At 36.9% G+C, this 18,409-nt stretch overlaps 3 protein-coding genes across 3 annotated transcripts; 2 read left to right on the plus strand and 1 right to left on the minus strand.

The window, feature by feature from the left end:
• The first annotated feature begins 3,226 nt into the window (after positions 1-3,226).
• On the plus strand, positions 3,227-5,351 carry golt1a (golgi transport 1A). The gene is made up of 5 exons (XM_077726753.1): positions 3,227-3,324; positions 3,631-3,722; positions 4,182-4,360; positions 4,675-4,738; positions 4,829-5,351. Exons 1-5 carry the CDS (start codon positions 3,300-3,302, stop codon positions 4,856-4,858), a joined length of 390 nt encoding a protein of 129 aa, XP_077582879.1. The 5' UTR covers positions 3,227-3,299; the 3' UTR covers positions 4,859-5,351.
• Positions 5,352-5,367: 16 nt separating this feature from the next.
• csf1a (colony stimulating factor 1a (macrophage)) lies at positions 5,368-11,079 on the minus strand. Its single transcript, XM_077726755.1, has 7 exons — positions 10,465-11,079; positions 8,070-8,183; positions 7,822-7,884; positions 6,908-7,078; positions 6,615-6,807; positions 6,020-6,058; positions 5,368-5,676 (listed from the first exon to the last, which is right to left on the minus strand). The coding sequence occupies exons 1-6, from the start codon at positions 10,495-10,497 to the stop codon at positions 6,042-6,044; spliced, it is 591 nt and encodes a 196-aa protein (XP_077582881.1). The 5' UTR covers positions 10,498-11,079; the 3' UTR covers positions 5,368-5,676; positions 6,020-6,041.
• A 1,427-nt stretch (positions 11,080-12,506) lies between these two features.
• optc (opticin) lies at positions 12,507-17,939 on the plus strand. The gene is made up of 9 exons (XM_077726757.1): positions 12,507-12,641; positions 14,456-14,512; positions 14,597-14,739; positions 15,102-15,329; positions 15,497-15,653; positions 15,761-15,919; positions 16,000-16,202; positions 16,549-16,644; positions 16,882-17,939. Exons 4-9 carry the CDS (start codon positions 15,120-15,122, stop codon positions 17,047-17,049), a joined length of 993 nt encoding a protein of 330 aa, XP_077582883.1. The 5' UTR covers positions 12,507-12,641; positions 14,456-14,512; positions 14,597-14,739; positions 15,102-15,119; the 3' UTR covers positions 17,050-17,939.
• Positions 17,940-18,409: the final 470 nt, after the last annotated feature.

Consider the following 18,409-nt stretch of genomic DNA (forward strand, 5'->3'; position numbering starts at 1 on the left):
GAATTTGTTCAAAAGAAAGCCAATTCCATAGTTATAAATGTTCTTAGCCACATCATAGAAAGACAAAAAAGACCACTTAAATAAACATATGAACAACTTACCATATATATATATATATATATATATATATATATATATATATATATATATATATATATATATATATATATATATATATATATATATATATATATATATATATATATATATATATATATATATATATATATATATATATATATATATATATATATATATATATATATATATATATATATATATATATATATATATATATATATATATATGTATATGTTTATATATGTATATATATATGTGTATATATATATCTGTATATGGTGTATATGTTCAAGAAATTAACAGAGTCATTGTCTACATCTATATATGGTAAGTTTAGAATGATGAATGTCTTTAAAAGTAGTAAGCTATACACATTAAATGAAAATAGAAGTGACCTTAGACATGGAACTCAAATACATCTGTGTGAGTTAGTTAGCAGGAAAGACAGTTTACAGTGCAGTTAAATGGTTACATTTCAGTAAATCATGCAGTGCCATATGTCTAAATATGTTTGTGCATTTTATACATTTTTCTTTGGTAGGGTTACTTTATTTATAATATTCCCTTCATGAGTTGGTATACAGGGGCAAAAAAAAAAAGAATTTGAGAAATATCTTTTATGCCATTAATTCTAAAAATTCAAACAGACAGCATAATATGATGAATTCTTTCATCTTATTAAATCAATACACATGACTAAATACAAACAATTTGATTGATATTTGTAAATTTTCAGAAAGTTATTTCTCTTTACTATGGCACTTATTTCTGTCAGTTTATAGCTTTAAAAGGACCAAATGAAAAATAATTTCTTGCATTCAAAATTGAACGTTTAATTAAATGTGTTTTGTGTGTATGTGCATTTTAAATTGCCACACAAGTGAAGATGTGTATGGGCATGACTTAACAATTCATGTAAATTTGTGATAATATTGAATCACAATATAAAACATATTTGATCAAACCCCAACCTACCTTTTTGAACAGGATAAAATAGTGGTAATGAGTTAATTTCAACTTTTAAACATCCACTTTAACATTGTGTATCACCATCCGTAACATTTTCATTGTCCTTTTTGTCTGGAGCTCAATGTCCAAGTGGCCTGTCTTTTTAAAACCAGATTTTAAGGAAATGTTGTAAAAATTAAGAGGAGATTAATTTTACGCTGAAAGCAGATTATGCCCCTCACGACGCAAAAACAAAGATTATTATTAAACTACCTGTATCTATCCTTTTTTTTAAAGAAAGGGAACATGCTCGAAAATGGCACTAATTATATTTTTGATGTAAAGAAAGACAATAATAAGATGTAATTTGTACACTTTTCATCAGTAAAAGCTTTGTTTTCATTTTGTTACTCTTTTTGGATTGAACACGGACAGATATTTTTAATATATGGAATCTGACATGTTAGGTTAGACGATTTATGTGAGTAAATGTTTTTCAATATCAGTAGTATAATGTCACGAATAAATGGTTTGTATATCGACTCAGTTGTTAGCTATTGGCCGGTATAGTATTCCGTGATTGCCAAGGTTATTGTTTTATTATGAATAAGAATGACTACTTTGAGAGAAAAATCAACAAACTGCTTGAACTATGCAAATATTAAAACAAAAAACTAAAAAGAAACAAAAAAAAAACAGTATGCTTGCTTTCAGTAAACCTTGCAATAAATTGAATGTATTCAAATAATGTCCTTTTCCAGATGCTTTGGAACTCATTACAGTATTTGTATGATACAATGTTTTCATTGGAATGAATATACAGTACATATGTATACTTGTAATTTAAATCCACTTGCTTATGAGGTATTTCACTGCCAAAAACAGACTACTGAGGTGAAACTTTCCTCTCATCAATAAGCTTATGCACTCATTAGGACAATAATGATGAGAATGATGGTCTTCAGTCTTGCTACATGTCTAAATAAAGTGCTGAAATTGAGTTTGTGTTTAATGTTTAAAGATTTGACAATATAAACTCATAGAAACAAACAAAAACAACAAAAAATACTAAATAGCAGTGGTGGGAAGTGCATTTCACACTTGAATCAATCAACCTTCAATAACAATTTTATTGCTATAAAACCTTTACTGCAGTTACAGCTGCAACACATAAAAAAAAGCATCAATAATAACCTGGTCAGCCCGGGGGATGAGTGGTTAGTGCATCGGCTTCATAGTGGGGGACCTGGTTTCAAATCCAGCTCGGTCCCAATATGTGATGTTTGCATGTTGTCTGCGTGGGTTTTTTCCAGGTGCTCCGGTTTCTTCCCACCTTCCAAAGACATGCAAGGTAGGCTGATTGGACACTGTAAATTGCTTCTAGGTTTAGGAGTGAGTGTGCATGGTTGTCCGTCTCCTTCTGCCCTGTGATAGTCTGTCCACCGATTCAGGGTGCGGTAAGCAAGCCACCATCTTTTCCACATTCAATATGGCTGGACAATATGGGCGTGGTTACGACAATTGGTGACGCAGCTGTGTAAAATAAGCACACATGCAGTGTCCCGTTCTTTCGACTAGCCCGACGAGGTAAGGCGTAGAGCAATTTACTCGCCTAAGTGCTTTTTTTTATCACGCTACCGGTAGATTTTTGACTCTGAAATGACTCTAATTGATCATTCTTGCATGTTGCCTGCTTGAAGATGTGGCATCTCTAAATTCTGCACTTTGGAGAATGCTGGGAGGTTATTGAATTTGTTCATGGCAGAATATACAGGTATTCATCCAAATTTAAATAAAAGCTTAAAACATAATCATCTGACATACTTTATATCACCATGATTAGGTTTCACTGAACCATGTGTTGTTGCTTTTCCGCCTTTTGTATAGGTAAAGTCTACAGCTCTCTGGCTCATGCTGGCAAAGTGAGGCAGCAGACCTTTAAGGTAAGGATTTATTCTATAATGTGTTCATGAAACAATGGTTATTTTAAATATGGCTAAAATGTCTTTATCAAGTGGTTTTATTTTCAGGGTGATGTTAGAGGACCACTCACACTAAATGTTAAGACACATTGCAATTGGCTACAAAGATTAATACGTCAAATAATGGCGTCACTATTCACCTTAGGGGGAGAGTGTGTGCTTCTAGTTAATCTTCAGCTCACGCACTGACACAATCACCACTCAAAGGTCACACTAGAAAAAGAAAGCATTCTGTCATAGAATAGCAAAGCTGGCAATATAGGAAGAGAATTTGCATTAAGGACTACCATGGTTGACATTACTGAGTTTCAGAGTAAGTCTTCCCATATTTTTGTTAATATGACTATCTGTAAATCATAAACTACCATACAGAATTAGAACACACGTTATAGGGAGTGTGTGTCATATAAGCAATATCAATTTATTTACTCTAAATATAAACATGTTTTACGTTGACTTGAATGCTTAGCAAAGAAACAAACACAGAAAACTACAAATATTTAGAAACAAAAATAATTTGTGAAAGTAACCAGGCTGAGGTGAGAAACTAAAGATGTAGCTAAAAGTGCAAAAGAAATTTGGAATAAAAAAAGTCAAATTAATATATGTTTTCTTTCAGAGACTGGAATTGGTCTTTTGGGATTTGGGTTATTCTTTCTGCTATTTGGCGTGTTGCTGTACTTTGATTCTATTTTGCTGGCTTTCGGAAATGTAAGTAAGATTTCACTTTATACTTTCTGTAATTTAGAAAAGTTTATTTTTTTTTAAATCTATGGATTCAGTTGTGACCCTGCAGATGAGTAGTTATCGCATCGGACTCACAGCACAGGGGTCTTGGGTTCAAATCCAGGTCGATCCACCTGTGTGGCCTTTGTGTGGGTTTCCTCCGGGTACTCCGGGTTCCTCCCACATTCCAAAAACATGAATGGGACACTCTAAATTGCCCATAGGTATGGGTATGAGTGTGCATGGTTGTCTGTCTCCTCCTGCCCTGCGATTGGCTGGATTCAGAGTGTTCCCGCCTCTGGCCCAGAGTCAGCTGGGATACTCTCCAGCACCTCCCACGATCCTAATGAGGAGAAAGCAGTTCAGAAAATGAATGATTGAATGAATGGATTCAGTCGCAAATACATATACGTACGATATATTTAATTTACTTTCTTCCTATAGATTTTGTTTCTGACAGGTTTAACATTCATCATTGGCATCAGGAGGACAGTGCTGTTCTTCTTCCAAAAACATAAGTTCCGAGGTTCATTCTTCTTCTTGGGAGGTGTGTCACTGGTGCTCTGCCGTTGGCCAATTATTGGGATGATGGTGGAGGTTTACGGCTTTGTCCTTTTATTCAGGTCAGTTGATATAGAAAAAAGTTTGAGTAAACTGATAAAATGGAAGTGATCTCTATTCGTGCTGTTGCATGTAACCCAGGCAGATCTTTGGGTAGAATATTGTTGTTGTAGTTGTTGAATTGTTTGAATCGCCCCTCAAAAATGTACCACATTAAATTTGAAAACCCGGATGGTTTTCTTCTGAGGTCACAAAAGGAAGAAATGCTTCCCTACCTTGTGATTATAGTTAATTTTTTAAAGATGAATATTTCAGCTAAGTGCATTTTCCTATCCCCCATTTGCTGTTTGTCATACTTCTCCCCTACTTTCCATAGGTCTTTTTTTCCAATGGCACTGGGATTTGTTTTGTCAGTGGTGAACATCCCATTCCTCCAAAATGTAAGAATTTAATTAGAAGATTGTTCAATGGGCTTCATTCTTTTATTTGCTCTGAATGAGATTGTAAAAAACATTTTTTTTCCTTTACAGTTTTTCCAAAGTGGCTCCAGTCTGGTCTGAGATCACATGTGGAGAATTTAACAAGCCTGATGTTCTGAAATTGGAGAAAGTACTTTCAGACTATTTTTTTAAATTTTTTTTTTACTATTTTCACCATACAGTGAGGCTGCCCTATTTCATAATTCATTCATTACCTGCCAGCCTATTTCCACAGTTTTTTTCCAGAAAGCATGTCTGGGGGGGATTTTCTGGCATAAACCCCAACCCTACTCCAAACCCCCTAAAAATTAAAATCCATGAAAGTTGTCATCTTCACTATCACTTCTGATTACCTCAAACAAACTATGGAATTACAATGCATAGCTGGAGTGCACTTACCCAGCAAAACTGAGAAAGAAAGTGCAATTTATAGTCCAGAAAATACAGTAGCCGTGAGAAAATGTGAACTTTGTTTAAATTAAAGTCAGATATGAAGGAGGCTTGGTCCAGATCAGACAAGATGCAGCCATTCTCAGAGCTAATTTGGGTAGGAGGCAGGATTGAGACTAGATATATATTTTCGGGGGGGGGGGGGGGGGTTGCTAGTGTAATTTATTAGAAGAAAAAAAACTTTCTTTCTAAATAAAAAAATAGATCTTACAGTCATACTGCATACTTTCATCATTACACACACAAAAAAGATTACAATGACAATACATTCTGCAAAGGTCAATAAAGTGGCCAATCGTTCATCTAAATGCACATTTGGTATATAGATATATTTGGAAATACACGGAACACAGAACAAATAATGATGGGGACAGAAATGCAGGTTCTTGTGAAAGATTGATGTCTTCAGATTGCTGGTCAACCTGGTTCATGGCAGCAGAGAGAAGAACCTAAAGGAAACATAACACATTGCTCAATATCAGGTGGGTTCCATTTCTAAATGCTTTATTGTGGCCTAAATCTAACCAACAGCTTTCGAATGTAAGTAATAATTGAAAACTATAACAATCTATTTTTATTATATATATTTTTCTCAGAAAATCGAACCGGCACAGAGCAGCCATCATTGTTCCTTGTGTCTGTCCGAGGTAAAGGACTAAAAAGGTTCTGTTTGATTGCATAATTTTTGTTTGTCAATGCTATAGATTGTCCTAAAATGCTATAATACATTCTCCTTATTACTATTAGTTGTGAAGCATTGAAAACACTGGTACATTTTTAAAAACTATTTACCAGGTACTGGAAAAGACTAGCTTTATGTGTGGCCTCCATCTGCAGAAAAATAGAAAGAAATTATGTAACAATTCTCAATCATACTAACTTTACAAAAATATGAATTATAAAATACAGATTGAACACATCATTAACTGCATACTTGTCAATTGTACAGTGGTACCTGGCAGTTCAAAACCGAGAGTTCTAATGAGTGTACAACAGTAACCAGAAATAGAATCCAAGAAGGAAATCCAATGAAATTGCCGTTGTCACTTTGTATAACAAGGCTGATCACTTATGTTTAAGTGTGTGACTAAAATCCAATTTAGTTTATGGGAGGTAACGTTAACATTAATGTGACGCCATTAAATTTTATAGAGTGGACAAAGACTTGAAGGGAGTCAAAATAAGAATTCAATTTATAATTGAAACAACATGAAATATTGCTTACCACAAAAATGTTCATGTATTCTGATAGGCTGAACTGTGGATGGAGCTACTGCTAATTTCTAAAGACCTCACCGAGTGTCATGTGTCTAGAATTAGTTTTGGGGTAAACTTTGAAGTACCACTGTATGCATTTGTTTTACTTGTCGAGATATTTTTTCTTTACCTGTAGTGCTGGTAACAGTAACTTGTGTAGTATTTAAACAATCTCTAGCAGTATATTCTGCTTGACAGTTCCAGTCCACGGCACGAGTGCTTAATCTCATCAGTCTCATATACATCTGGATCACATGTTGGACTTTTTTTAAAGCCTCCTTTGGTGAGGATTTTACCAACTTTATCAATTTTGTTGGACTGTCCTAAACACACACATCAATTCCAACTGTTATTGTTAAACCAGTTATTGAGTTCTCAACAGTTATTTGGCTGATATGTAGTGTGCTTCTATAATATTCTTACCTCAATCTCTTCATTTATTTGAGATATGCATCCTTGGGAGTAAAGATAGTAGATAGCCGTTTCAAGAGTGTTGATATATCTTCTGTTGTCTGATTTGCTACCGTAATGGAATTGTGTTCTCAAAAGCTCTAGTACTTGTGGAAGTGCTGCTTTGACGTAACAGACTTTGCTCTGCAACACATAATTTTTTCAAAATAATTCAGGCTGATATCTGGAGACGAGATGAGTCGTAAAGAATTAAATGTGAAGGGATTGTGAAGGTTGCGATGAGATATAAACAAATGATCTTATCTCGTGAACGGATGTTTGGTCGCTAGATTTTATCGCTCTCAAAATTATAATCATGAGAGAGAGAGAGAGAACTGTCCGTCGACCAAACGTCCGTCGACCAAACGTCCGTCGACCAAACGTCCGTCGACCAAACGTCCGTCGACCAAACGTCCGTCGACCAAACGTCCGTCGACCAAACGTCCGTCGACCAAACGTCCGTCGACCAAACGTCCGTCGACCAAACGTCCGTCGACCAAACGTCCGTCGACCAAACGTCCGTCGACCAAACGTCCGTCGACCAAACGTCCGTCGACCAAACGTCCGTCGACCAAACGTCCGTCGACCAAACGTCCGTCGACCAAACGTCCGTCGACCAAACGTCCGTCGACCAAACGTCCGTCGACCAAACGTCCGTCGACCAAACGTCCGTCGACCAAACGTCCGTCGACCAAACGTCCGTCGACCAAACGTCCGTCGACCAAACGTCCGTCGACCAAACGTCCGTCGACCAAACGTCCGTCGACCAAACGTCCGTCGACCAAACGTCCGTCGACCAAACGTCCGTCGACCAAACGTCTGGTTACCATCTTATTTGGTTCTGAATTGAATGATAAGTCCCCATAAGTCAGAAAATCCCTACTTACCAAATTCAAATGTTCTGTGAACTGATAAATTATAAAACACCCATTGTCCAATTGATTGTCAATCTGGAGAAGGACAAAAATATTCTGTCAAATACAGTTTCCAGTACATGTAGCGAATAGTAAATATATATATCATAAGAGGAATGTCCTCGTGTAATCTGCACAGTATAACATTATTTTAAGGGAAAAAACATCTCTGAATGGTACATAGGAAGTTTCGCAGGGGCCTAATGTTTGATAATTCTCACCAGACGATTCAGGTTCCGAAGATGCTTTCGTGTTATAGAATGTCGGCATGGACCAGGAACACCACCCAATGCCAGGTGAAAGCATAGGATGAGTAACAAGCTCAAATGCCAAGCCTAGAAAAAGAAAGAGCAAATTAGTATAATGCATAAGTGCATCAAAATGTCTTTAATGTACTACTATGTGCACAAAGAAACTTCAGATGGAGCAAGGCCATCATGGTTTAAATCACATACTCAAATAGAAAACTTCTCTTTGACTAATATATTATTAAATGGGCTAAGGCACCCATTATGAGAATTTCTTTTCAAATGATATTTTCTTTTCAACAGTTTTTTTTTCAACTAATATATTGTCTCAATTTATGTCTTGCTGCTGGCAGTTAAGGGCAACAGACTCCAAACAACAATGAAGGTACAGTTCTGAGACAAAATAGAAGAACATGATGTATGAGTGTTGGTGCTTCCAACAGGATATCCTAATATAGTTCAAATATTCCTATTAGATGGGGAATTTGGACTTTATTTTGATTAATTCTTTTGAATGTTAACCAAATTTGCGGGTGATCTCATTATCCGAACTAGCACGAGGCCATTCTGAAAGTGACACACTTGATGAATGAATTTCACTTCATGACTTTTAAAAAAATTCAGAGGTCTTTTGGATGTACCTTCATTTGTTTTGAAAATATTTGATTATTAAAACAAATGATGTAATCACCTTTTTATTTTTAATAATTTAACACCTGAATCTTTATTGGGGGTAGTTTCCTTTTTATGTGTATATTCTGTATTTTGTTGTTGCTTTTAATGCGCTTACACACTTTCATGTTCATACCCCTGACCCGCTAACAGTGTGTAATCAGATAGTGTGTGCAATGACCCAAGAAGTGCTCCTCATTTAAGTCTCAGGTTTAATCCCCGGAGCGTGTTCTTTTCCTGACAAATACAGGTGCCAAATAATTCCATTTGGAAAATTTGCCAAACTTGATTTCTTTAACAAATACAGAAATGTATATTAGTCGGTGAGATTCACCACGCTTCCTCCCACGTCCCAAAAACATGCATACTAGGCTGGTTGAACATACTAAATTGCTCCTATGTATGAATGTGAGCATGAACAGTTATCCTTGTTTCTTCTAATTGGCTTATAGCCAATTCAGTAAGGTCTGCATGTCCAAGACATCATAGCAGGCAGTAAAAAGCAGTCTTAATCTAAGACATGAATTGGAATAAGTTAGAGCAACGTCATCATTAGGCATGCGTGAGAAAGTCCTAAAAGCCGTAAACCACAGAAATAGGAACTGAAACAACAAAGCTACAAGCTGTGATCATTTCAGTTCAAATTCAAAACATCTGTCAACCACTAAAATGTTTTTTAAAACTGGTTCATGTTTCAGCCAAAGAGCAATATCAGAAAGGAACTAAAAGAAAAAAATTCTCCAGCAAAATAACCACAGTGGATGAGTAAAAGTGTGTCAGTAACACGTAGTTGCAAGAAAATTTGACTTGGGCTGTGCCCGCAACACATTTCTCATTTAATGTGCAAATCTGTGTGGAAGATGATATATCTACTTTTTGAGACCAGAAGCAATAACTTTGAGTGATTTCATGTGTGTATCAGTCATACAAATCCAAAGGGCTTATCAAGTCCATGTATGAATTAATTAGCAATTATTGACCAGCAGGTGAATATGGAGATAAATTTAGAAGCAGCTTTTGTGTAATTATAACCAAACATACAATTTTGCAGGTTAAAGTGTGCAAAAATAACGACTATTTGTATAAAGGACATTTTGTTGTTCTAGCGAGAGCAACTTGTTTTGACAAAAAATATATTGTATCTGTTAAATTTGCCCTAAATTTACTTGCAGGGTTCCTAAAAATATTTAATCTTTGTTCATGAAACTGACAGTTGGAATGTGATTCATCATTCAGTTCTATCCTTTCTCCTGATCCAAGCTAACAATATACACAAACTGGTGAGAATGTCATGTGACTCTCGGCTCTGTTTTCCTTTGAACCACTGTTGAGAACAACAAGTGAGTCTAAAGTATTCAATAAAGCAAAGCACAGATGAGAGGAATGTCATGAAAATAACAGCAGCAGGACCTAATATTAAACTACGTAATACGTAATATTTGCCATAGTTCCCAGTCGGATTCTTTACTTTATTTGTTTCATGTAGTATATGATGTTTTCTTTTGCCTTTATTAATGTGTGTGCAGCTATATAGGCATGCTATATACTGAGATTATGTTTAGCAACATGTCTGTACTCAAAATCCCAAGGATGTCAGTCTGGGTATTTGTAGCAAAATTCTATTGTTTCAAAACAACACACTGAAGCAAATTGTTTAAAATAACCATGAGGAAAGACATTTTAAACAGACTCTTACCTTAGTTATAAAGTCTAGAGCGTATGTGTTCATCTGGCTGAAGTGAAAAGGCAAGCAATTTTTGGCGTCATTTGCCTAAATAGATGAACGGCCCTGGATGATGTGCAGCTTTGTAGAATCTCACTCCAAATACTCGATTGGCTGGACACTTTGTAAATGGCTTGCTGTGTCCTAATGAAACACTGCCTGCTGCTGCTTATTCCCACCTCCATCCATACACAGAGATATCGTGTGTAAAAGGGTGGGACAGAATTTTTCACTGCCTCCTCTTTTAGAGCAGCTCCTCCCAGTCCCAGTGATGAAGCTGCTGCAGGCAAAAAAAAAAAAAAAAAATCCTCCAATCATCAAAATTGTGTTGTTTCATTCAGCTCTAAATTAAACATCACATTTGTGTCAATATTGAGCTTGAATTGGCTTTTAAGTTCGTTCCAGAAGAATCAAGAGCGGTCGGCCCGGCGGTTAAGTGATTAGCACGTTGGCCTCAGAGTGGGGGACTTGGGTTGAAATCCAGGTCGGTCCACCTGTGTGGAGTTTGCATGTTCTTCCCGGGCCTGCGGGTGTTTTCTCTGGGTACTCCGGTTTCCTCCCACATTCCAAAAACATGCATGGTAGGCTGATTGAACGCTCTAAATTGCCCCTAGGTATGAGTGTGAGCCTGACTGATTGTTTGTTTCCGTTTGCCCTGCGATTGGCTGGCCACGAATTCAGGATAGGCTCCAGCACTCCATCTGACCTTAGTGAGGATAAAGTGGTTCAGAAAAAGAGATGAGAATTAAGAGCTTTTGCATCTTTTTGTTTGTTCTCAATGATATATTTAGTTCAGACCTCTGGCTGTCATTTCTTATACAATATGAATCATTCAAAGATTAAACACTGTTCTTTGTGGGAGTTATTGTTGTGTTCAGAAAGCTATGCAATATGTTGCACGTGTTGGTATTCTCCTTGATGATTAGGACATTTAGGATGCTTAAACTGTAGCAGTAACATGTTCATGGAAGTGATGCACTCCCTCGTTTTCAATAAAGGCCTTTGTGAACAATGTAAAACTCTGACGCTTTCCTACGCATGCGACAATAACGTGGTGCCAGAAGTGGGATAGAGGCACGTGCTTGTCGCTGCAAAAGGATGAGAGTGAAAGGGGGTTTGTTCTCCAATTCTCAAGAACTGGAAAACAAGATGGCTTAGGTCTGGACGCTGCGCTGTATAATGGACAAAAACATGGCTTACAATATTCCACCTCCCGAGGAAATTAGGTTATCCAAAGACCTGGCGAGAAGGGGGCAAATATCTGATCTGACTTTGTTGGTTTTGCACTGGTCGCGGTCTTGAGTGCAAAACCATTACCAAAAGTGAGACGAGAAATGTGCAGTGAATGTCGCCATATATAAACACAGGTGGACATGTCATAGGCACAATGGGTTGACTACTACTATGAATACTAAATGCATTGGAGAACTAGTTTAATCCAAAAAGAAACATTTCATTTGAAATATACGTCTTGGGTATTTCCAAAAAAAGGAAAATTCGAGGTAAACAAGATGGTTGGAAGATCAGAATTTAGCTTTTAGGGTTAAAGATGCATGACAAGCATACATCATGTATCATTATGGTAAACTTTAAAGTCTATTACATCTAAGAATTCAAGTAAGTTTGTGTGACATCCCAAAGCATTCACTGCTGACTTGCTAGGTTACGTCTGTCAGGCATTTTACTCTCCATCAAGAAATGCCGCTCACTTATTAAGTTTCCTGTTTAATTACCAACAATATTCCAAAAATAAACACACAATTGGTGCCTCTTTTGTGTCAATATTAGAAAATCAATATGCTGCACGTATGATTTAAAACATTTATATCAAAATAATGGGCAAAGGACTGTGTCTCATTCAAACTACTGTATGTCTGAGAAGAGGTTGACAGCTGAGTCCACGTTGACTGAAATGACCTGGAAAACCCCATTTTCATGCTGCTATGTCACTTGCTCTCACCCCACCCCCTTTGCTTCCATAATGATGCATTGTTCAGGAGAAAAACTGGGGCCAAGGGTACAGTGAGGCCCATTTGAAATCTGACGAGTCTGGGAATCCTCTGGGAGTGGAGATGGAAATATAGCAAAAAAGTTGAAAATTATAAAAAAAACATCTCTCAAAAGTAGCTGCAGTTGAAGGAAAAAAAACTGTAAGTTTTCTGCATCTCTTATATATATTATATAATTATTCATTATGTATGTATGTGTGTAATAATGATTGATTTATGGATTCTAAAAAAGCCTTAGTATACTGTGTCCATTTTTAAGCGTTACTATGCTATGTCGTTAATTAAGGAAAAAAGTATTCAAATCTTATGTCCATTTTTAAGCCTTACTATACTATGTTGTTTTTAAGCCTTACTATACTATGTCGTTTAAAAGACCAACTATTCTATGTCGTTTTGAAGACTAACTATTCTATGTCGTTTTTTAAGAAAAAACGCCTTAGTATACTGTCTATTTTTAAGCCTTACTGTACTATGTCGTTTTTAAGCCTAACTGTGCTATGTCATTTTTTAAAGAAAAAAAGCCTTACTATATACCACTGCTTAATCTGGAAGAGTGGTGGACCAGTGGCTAAGTCATCAGTCTCTCACCTCTTTGGTCCTGGGTTCAAATCCTAGTGTTTGCGAAGATTTTCCCACTATAATTCAGGTATATGAAAAAGATAAAAGTACAAGTACTACTGCTTTCTCTCACTAAGTGGTGGACCAGTGGATAAGTCATCAGTCTCCAACTTCTTTAATCCTGGGTTCAAATCCCAGTGCATGCAAAGATTTTCCACACTATTATTCAGGTAAATGAAAAAGATAAAAGTACAAGTACTACTACTTTCTCTCACAGGGTGGTGGCCCAGTGGCTAAGTCATCAGTCTGCCACCTCTGTGGTCCTGGGTTCAATTCCCAGTGCAGGCAAAGATTTTCCCACAATTGTTCAGGTAAAAGAATATGTACAATTGCCTAAGTGTTTAACTGAATAAATATTCAGTGGTGGATGAAGCATTTTGTCCAAAAAATGACTAAGTGTTTCACCCAATTTCCTTGGATAAAACGTTTCAACACCTATGTATAAGTGGGGCACGAGTTGGTGTAGTGGGTTGCACACTCGCCTTTGCACGGAGAGAACGTGAGTTCGCTTCCCGGTGTCGGCGGTTCACTGACCAAGCAAGCGGTCGAGGGTCGGCCGAAGGCCGACCCGAGAACGCCTTTCGCACAGACAGGTCCTTCAACTGTCTTCCGAACTGCCGAAGGCAGTTCGGAATATAACCTTTTGCTGAAAAGTATGACTAAGTGTTTAATATAAATAAAAAAGTTTTTTCTTTTTTTTTTTCCTTTCTTCATTTTATTCCATTGACCAATTCTTCTTCCCAAGTATTTTCAGCCAAACGACGGCTGCGGGAATCGAACCCAGGTCTCCCAGACGGGAGTCCAGTGATCTAACCTCTGCGCCATCCAAGTGACTACACTTTCCCTTGTAATCATTTGAGTATTTTTAGAAGAAATCCACAGAAACAACTAAGTGAAAAAGTGTCCGAGCCGGGAATCGAACCCAGGTCTCCCAGACGGGAGTCCAGTGATCTAACCTCTGCGCCAACCAAGTGACTACACTATTCTTTGTAATCATTTGAGTATTTTTAGAAGAAGTCCACAGAAACAACCAAGTGAAAAAGTGTCCCAACTGGGAATCGAACCCAGGTCTCCCAGGCAGGAGTCCAGTGAACTAACCTCTGCACCACCAAGCAGTTACACTTTCTTTTGTAATCATTTGAGTGTTTTGACAAGAAGTACACAGAAACAACTAAGTGAAAAAGTGTCCCAACCGGGATTTGAACCCAGGTCTCCCAGACAGGAGTCCAGTGACCTAACCTCTGCGCCACCAAGCAACTACACTTTCCTTTGTAATCATTTGAGTATCTTGACAAGAAGTACACAGAAACAACTAAGTGAAAAAGTGTCCCAACCAGGATTTGAACCCAGGTCTGCCCGACGAGAGTCCGCTGAACAAACCCCTGCACCACCAAGTGAGTACACTTTCCTTTGTCATCATTGGAATGTCTTGACTACAAATGCACAGAAACAACTAAGTGAAAATGTCTCCCGGTCAGGATTTGAACCCAGGTCTCCCACAAGGAAGTCCAGTGAACAAACCTCTGTGCCACCAATTGCAAACATTTTCCTTGGTCATCATTGGAAGGTCTTGACCATAAATACAGTCTACCAACATTCACAGGCTCACGTCAATTTCAAAGTAAACACCCTTATGGTATTCTGACCAAACAGCTAAAAGCCCCCTTCGACTTACCAACTATGGCATAATTAGAAGTTACTGCTTTGAACAATTTGACAAGTATCCGTTAAAAATAGCCCAACAACTAATCCAAACTGAAACAAGTTAAAATTAAGAATACATCTTGTTATTTTTTAATAAACACCATCCAATATACCCATAGATATAATGGATTAAAAAAAACAAAAAAACTTGACAGCCAATGACTGACTGTCTGTGCTCAGAGTCATTGAAAATTGTCCAATTAAATTTTTCATTCAATATCTTTTCAAATCTGGGATTAAAGTCCTATTATGGTATGAACCCTTTTGTAATACTTGCAGGTGAGCTTGAAGTTTGAGATGAGGCTGTCTTTGGCATCTTTGATGGTGGCTGTTTCCATGGCCCTACTCTTACTAAGTCCCCACCCTGGTTTGATGGCCCCAGTTGTTGAATCAGACGATCATCATTTTGACCTGGAGAGCTATGACTTGAATAGTATCGTGGACTGGGACAACTTAGAACCCAACATTTATGGTGACAGTTATGATTATGATGACTTGGAACAAGAGGTAAGTAAGTGGATGTTTTGGAGAAAAATATGTAATTAAGTAATTTCTTATTAGTGTCACTATTTTAATATATCATAATACAACAAATGAAGTTTACTTATATATAAAATAATATTTAATCTACTTATATATACTAATATAATCAAACACAATCCTATAATTGACAGATTGAAGTAGCCACGGTAGCAGCAGAAATCCAGCAATTAGGCAGCCAGCCAAAAGTTGACCATTATGAGGAAAAACGAATCCCAACTTCTTCGTCTTCATCTGCTGCACCACTGGACTTCAAGGGATCCGGCCTTTTTGGGCCTGGGACTGGACTGGGTTCGTGTAAACAACTCTCTTCATTTAAAGAAAACCATTTAGCTGCAACAACCTACGATTGGACAGTAATTTGGTCTGTGCTATAATAATTTTAAAAATATCCCCAGGAATGCCTACCTGTCTTCTGTGTGTATGTATTGGAGGGAGTGTGTACTGTGATGACACAGGCCTTAAAGAGATACCACCACTGCCCAAGGACACCAGCCATTTTTATGGACGCTTCAATAGTATCCGACATATCAAGAACACAGACTTCAAAAATCTCAGTGGGAATTCTATTCAGCAACAATAAAATATTTTGTAATATGATTGCCCAAATGACTTTTTGGGGGGTATTGCTTTACAGATAAGCTTCAGTCTATTGACCTTACTGGGAACCTGATTTCTGAAATGGATGAAGATGTATTTCGCACACTACCTCAGCTTCACGACTTGTTGTTAGCTGAGAACAACTTGCAGGCTTTGCCAGAACTACCCGTTACCCTGAAGCACATTGACCTCCGGAAAAACAGACTGATGAGTCGAGGGATCCTTTCAGGGTGCTTTAAGGTATCGACTTGCTTATTCAATACACATTATATTAACAGTGGAAACGCACTTTCCTAATAAAACACTTAATTGCAAGATTGACACGTTGAGATGGGAATTTAGTGCCTTCATGAAACCCACACGCACACACACAGAACAATTTTGAGCAGATCTCTCAAACATAAAAATTGTGGAATTTGCCTAATTTTGTGTAGACAAGCCTCTGAAGTTGTGGAAAAATATTGTGTTGGTTAGTGGTTTATGAAATTGAACTGATGATTTACAGGCGCCCAAACGGAAACTAGAGATGAAGCCTATTACTTTTTAAAAATTGTTGTTATTAAATAGTATTTATTTTTTTACACAGGATATGAGCCATCTGGAATTTCTTTATCTATCCAATAATCGACTAGATTTTGTTCCAACATCGTTGCCATTGAGTCTCAGAGTGTTACACTTGCAGGTAAGTGTTATAATGCTTGTGTTTACTGATTTATCTGAAGATATAATTTTACCATGTGTTTTTACTGGGTACAATTTTTACCTTAACAGAATCATGATAAATTCCTACAAAGCCTGAGGACATACAAAATTGTTGTACAAATAATGTTTATATTTTTGATGAACTAATTAATATGAGTCTGTAAAATGTTTAGGCCACTTTTAAATGCATGAAAAAAATAATGACTTGCCTTTGTAGAGCAACAACATCCAGTCTCTTCACGAAGATACCTTCTGTGACAGCCATGACCGTCACTTCATTCGACGCAACCTGGAGGACATCCGCTTCGATGGCAATCCTTTAAACATCAATTTGTTTCCTCAGGCTTATGTCTGCCTCCCACGCATCCCTGTAGGAAATCATTGATAATTACTATAGGAAAAGAAAACAATTTTTAACACTAATGTTATGTGTATGAATACATCTGGCTGTTAATATACAGCAAATGGTAAATATTTTATATTAAGTAGTCATTATGCTGTGAACTGCTGCTTGTTGCAACTTGATGTACCATGAGTGTGAAATCTCAGTGTGTTATAAAAGAAATGTTTAGGAAAAAATCATTTTCCCTGGGCTAATAGCAATAAGCACCCCCATTCCAATATCAGTGATGGATTAGGGGTGTCCCAATTATGATTAACATAACTTCAATACAGTGTCATCAATTATTTAGTACATATTTAAGTTACATATAGACTTTGGTGCATTTTATTTGAATCTAGCCGAGAATGTAGAAATTATGATTATTTTAAATAAGTATATAAACACACACACATACATATACAAAAAATATATAGATTTTTTTCTTTAATTCATCAGCTTCGATTCTACTGTAGTGATTTTTTTCAGTACAACAGCATCATATTAAAATACAAACAACATGTAAAATGTTTCTTATATAAAAACTATTGAATAAGGAATCTATTTGAACTACAAACGATAAGCTCCGGACCTGCAGTATTTTGAGTGTCACATTACTGAGTTGCAGCTGTCTGAAGATTAATCCGTCTGGGGAGACCACCCAAACTCACCCTCAGTGGTGCACCAGCAACCCCACTTGGACTTATTGCATGTTTGATGGCTCAGCTAATTGGCTAGCCTTCTGTGGTTCATTTTTGTCTAACTAGCACATTGCCCATCTGTTGGTTTGTTGTCGCCTTCCTTAACACATTCTATCAAGCTGTCACATCTTAATAAATATTTACTTTAACCTCTGTTGTTTGTAGGATGACAAATAAAATTCATGAGGGACTGCACAGTAAGTCTTGTTTTTGTTAATGGTTATCCAAAGTTTTTTAGTAATTGATTTTTACATATTTAAGAACATACCAGGTAGGAAAACAAATTTCTTTGCCAGCATAAATAATAGTATAAAGCTAAACTTCCCCCCAAAAAATATATGGCAAATAGAGCTTGTTCAATGGTGCCATTCTTGTTAAGTAATACATAATCTGGAAGAATGAGATGTGTGTGTGTGTGTGTGTGTGTGTGTGTGTGTGTGTGTGTGTGTGTGTGTGTGTGTGTGTGTGTGTGTGTGTGTGTGTGTGTGTGTGTGTGAGAGTGTGTGTGTGTGTGTGAGAGTGTGTGTGTGTGTTAGTGTGTGTGTGTGTGTGAGTGTGTGTGTGTGTGTGTACAGATACATACATGCATATTTTTTTCCAGATTAGAATTTATAATGTATCTGCTTTACATAAAACTAGATTCATAGCTTTTTCACTTTTAATTG

The sequence above is a fragment of the Stigmatopora nigra genome, chromosome 10 (genome assembly GCF_051989575.1).
Source record: "Stigmatopora nigra isolate UIUO_SnigA chromosome 10, RoL_Snig_1.1, whole genome shotgun sequence".
Taxonomy (NCBI): Eukaryota; Metazoa; Chordata; class Actinopteri; order Syngnathiformes; family Syngnathidae; genus Stigmatopora; species Stigmatopora nigra.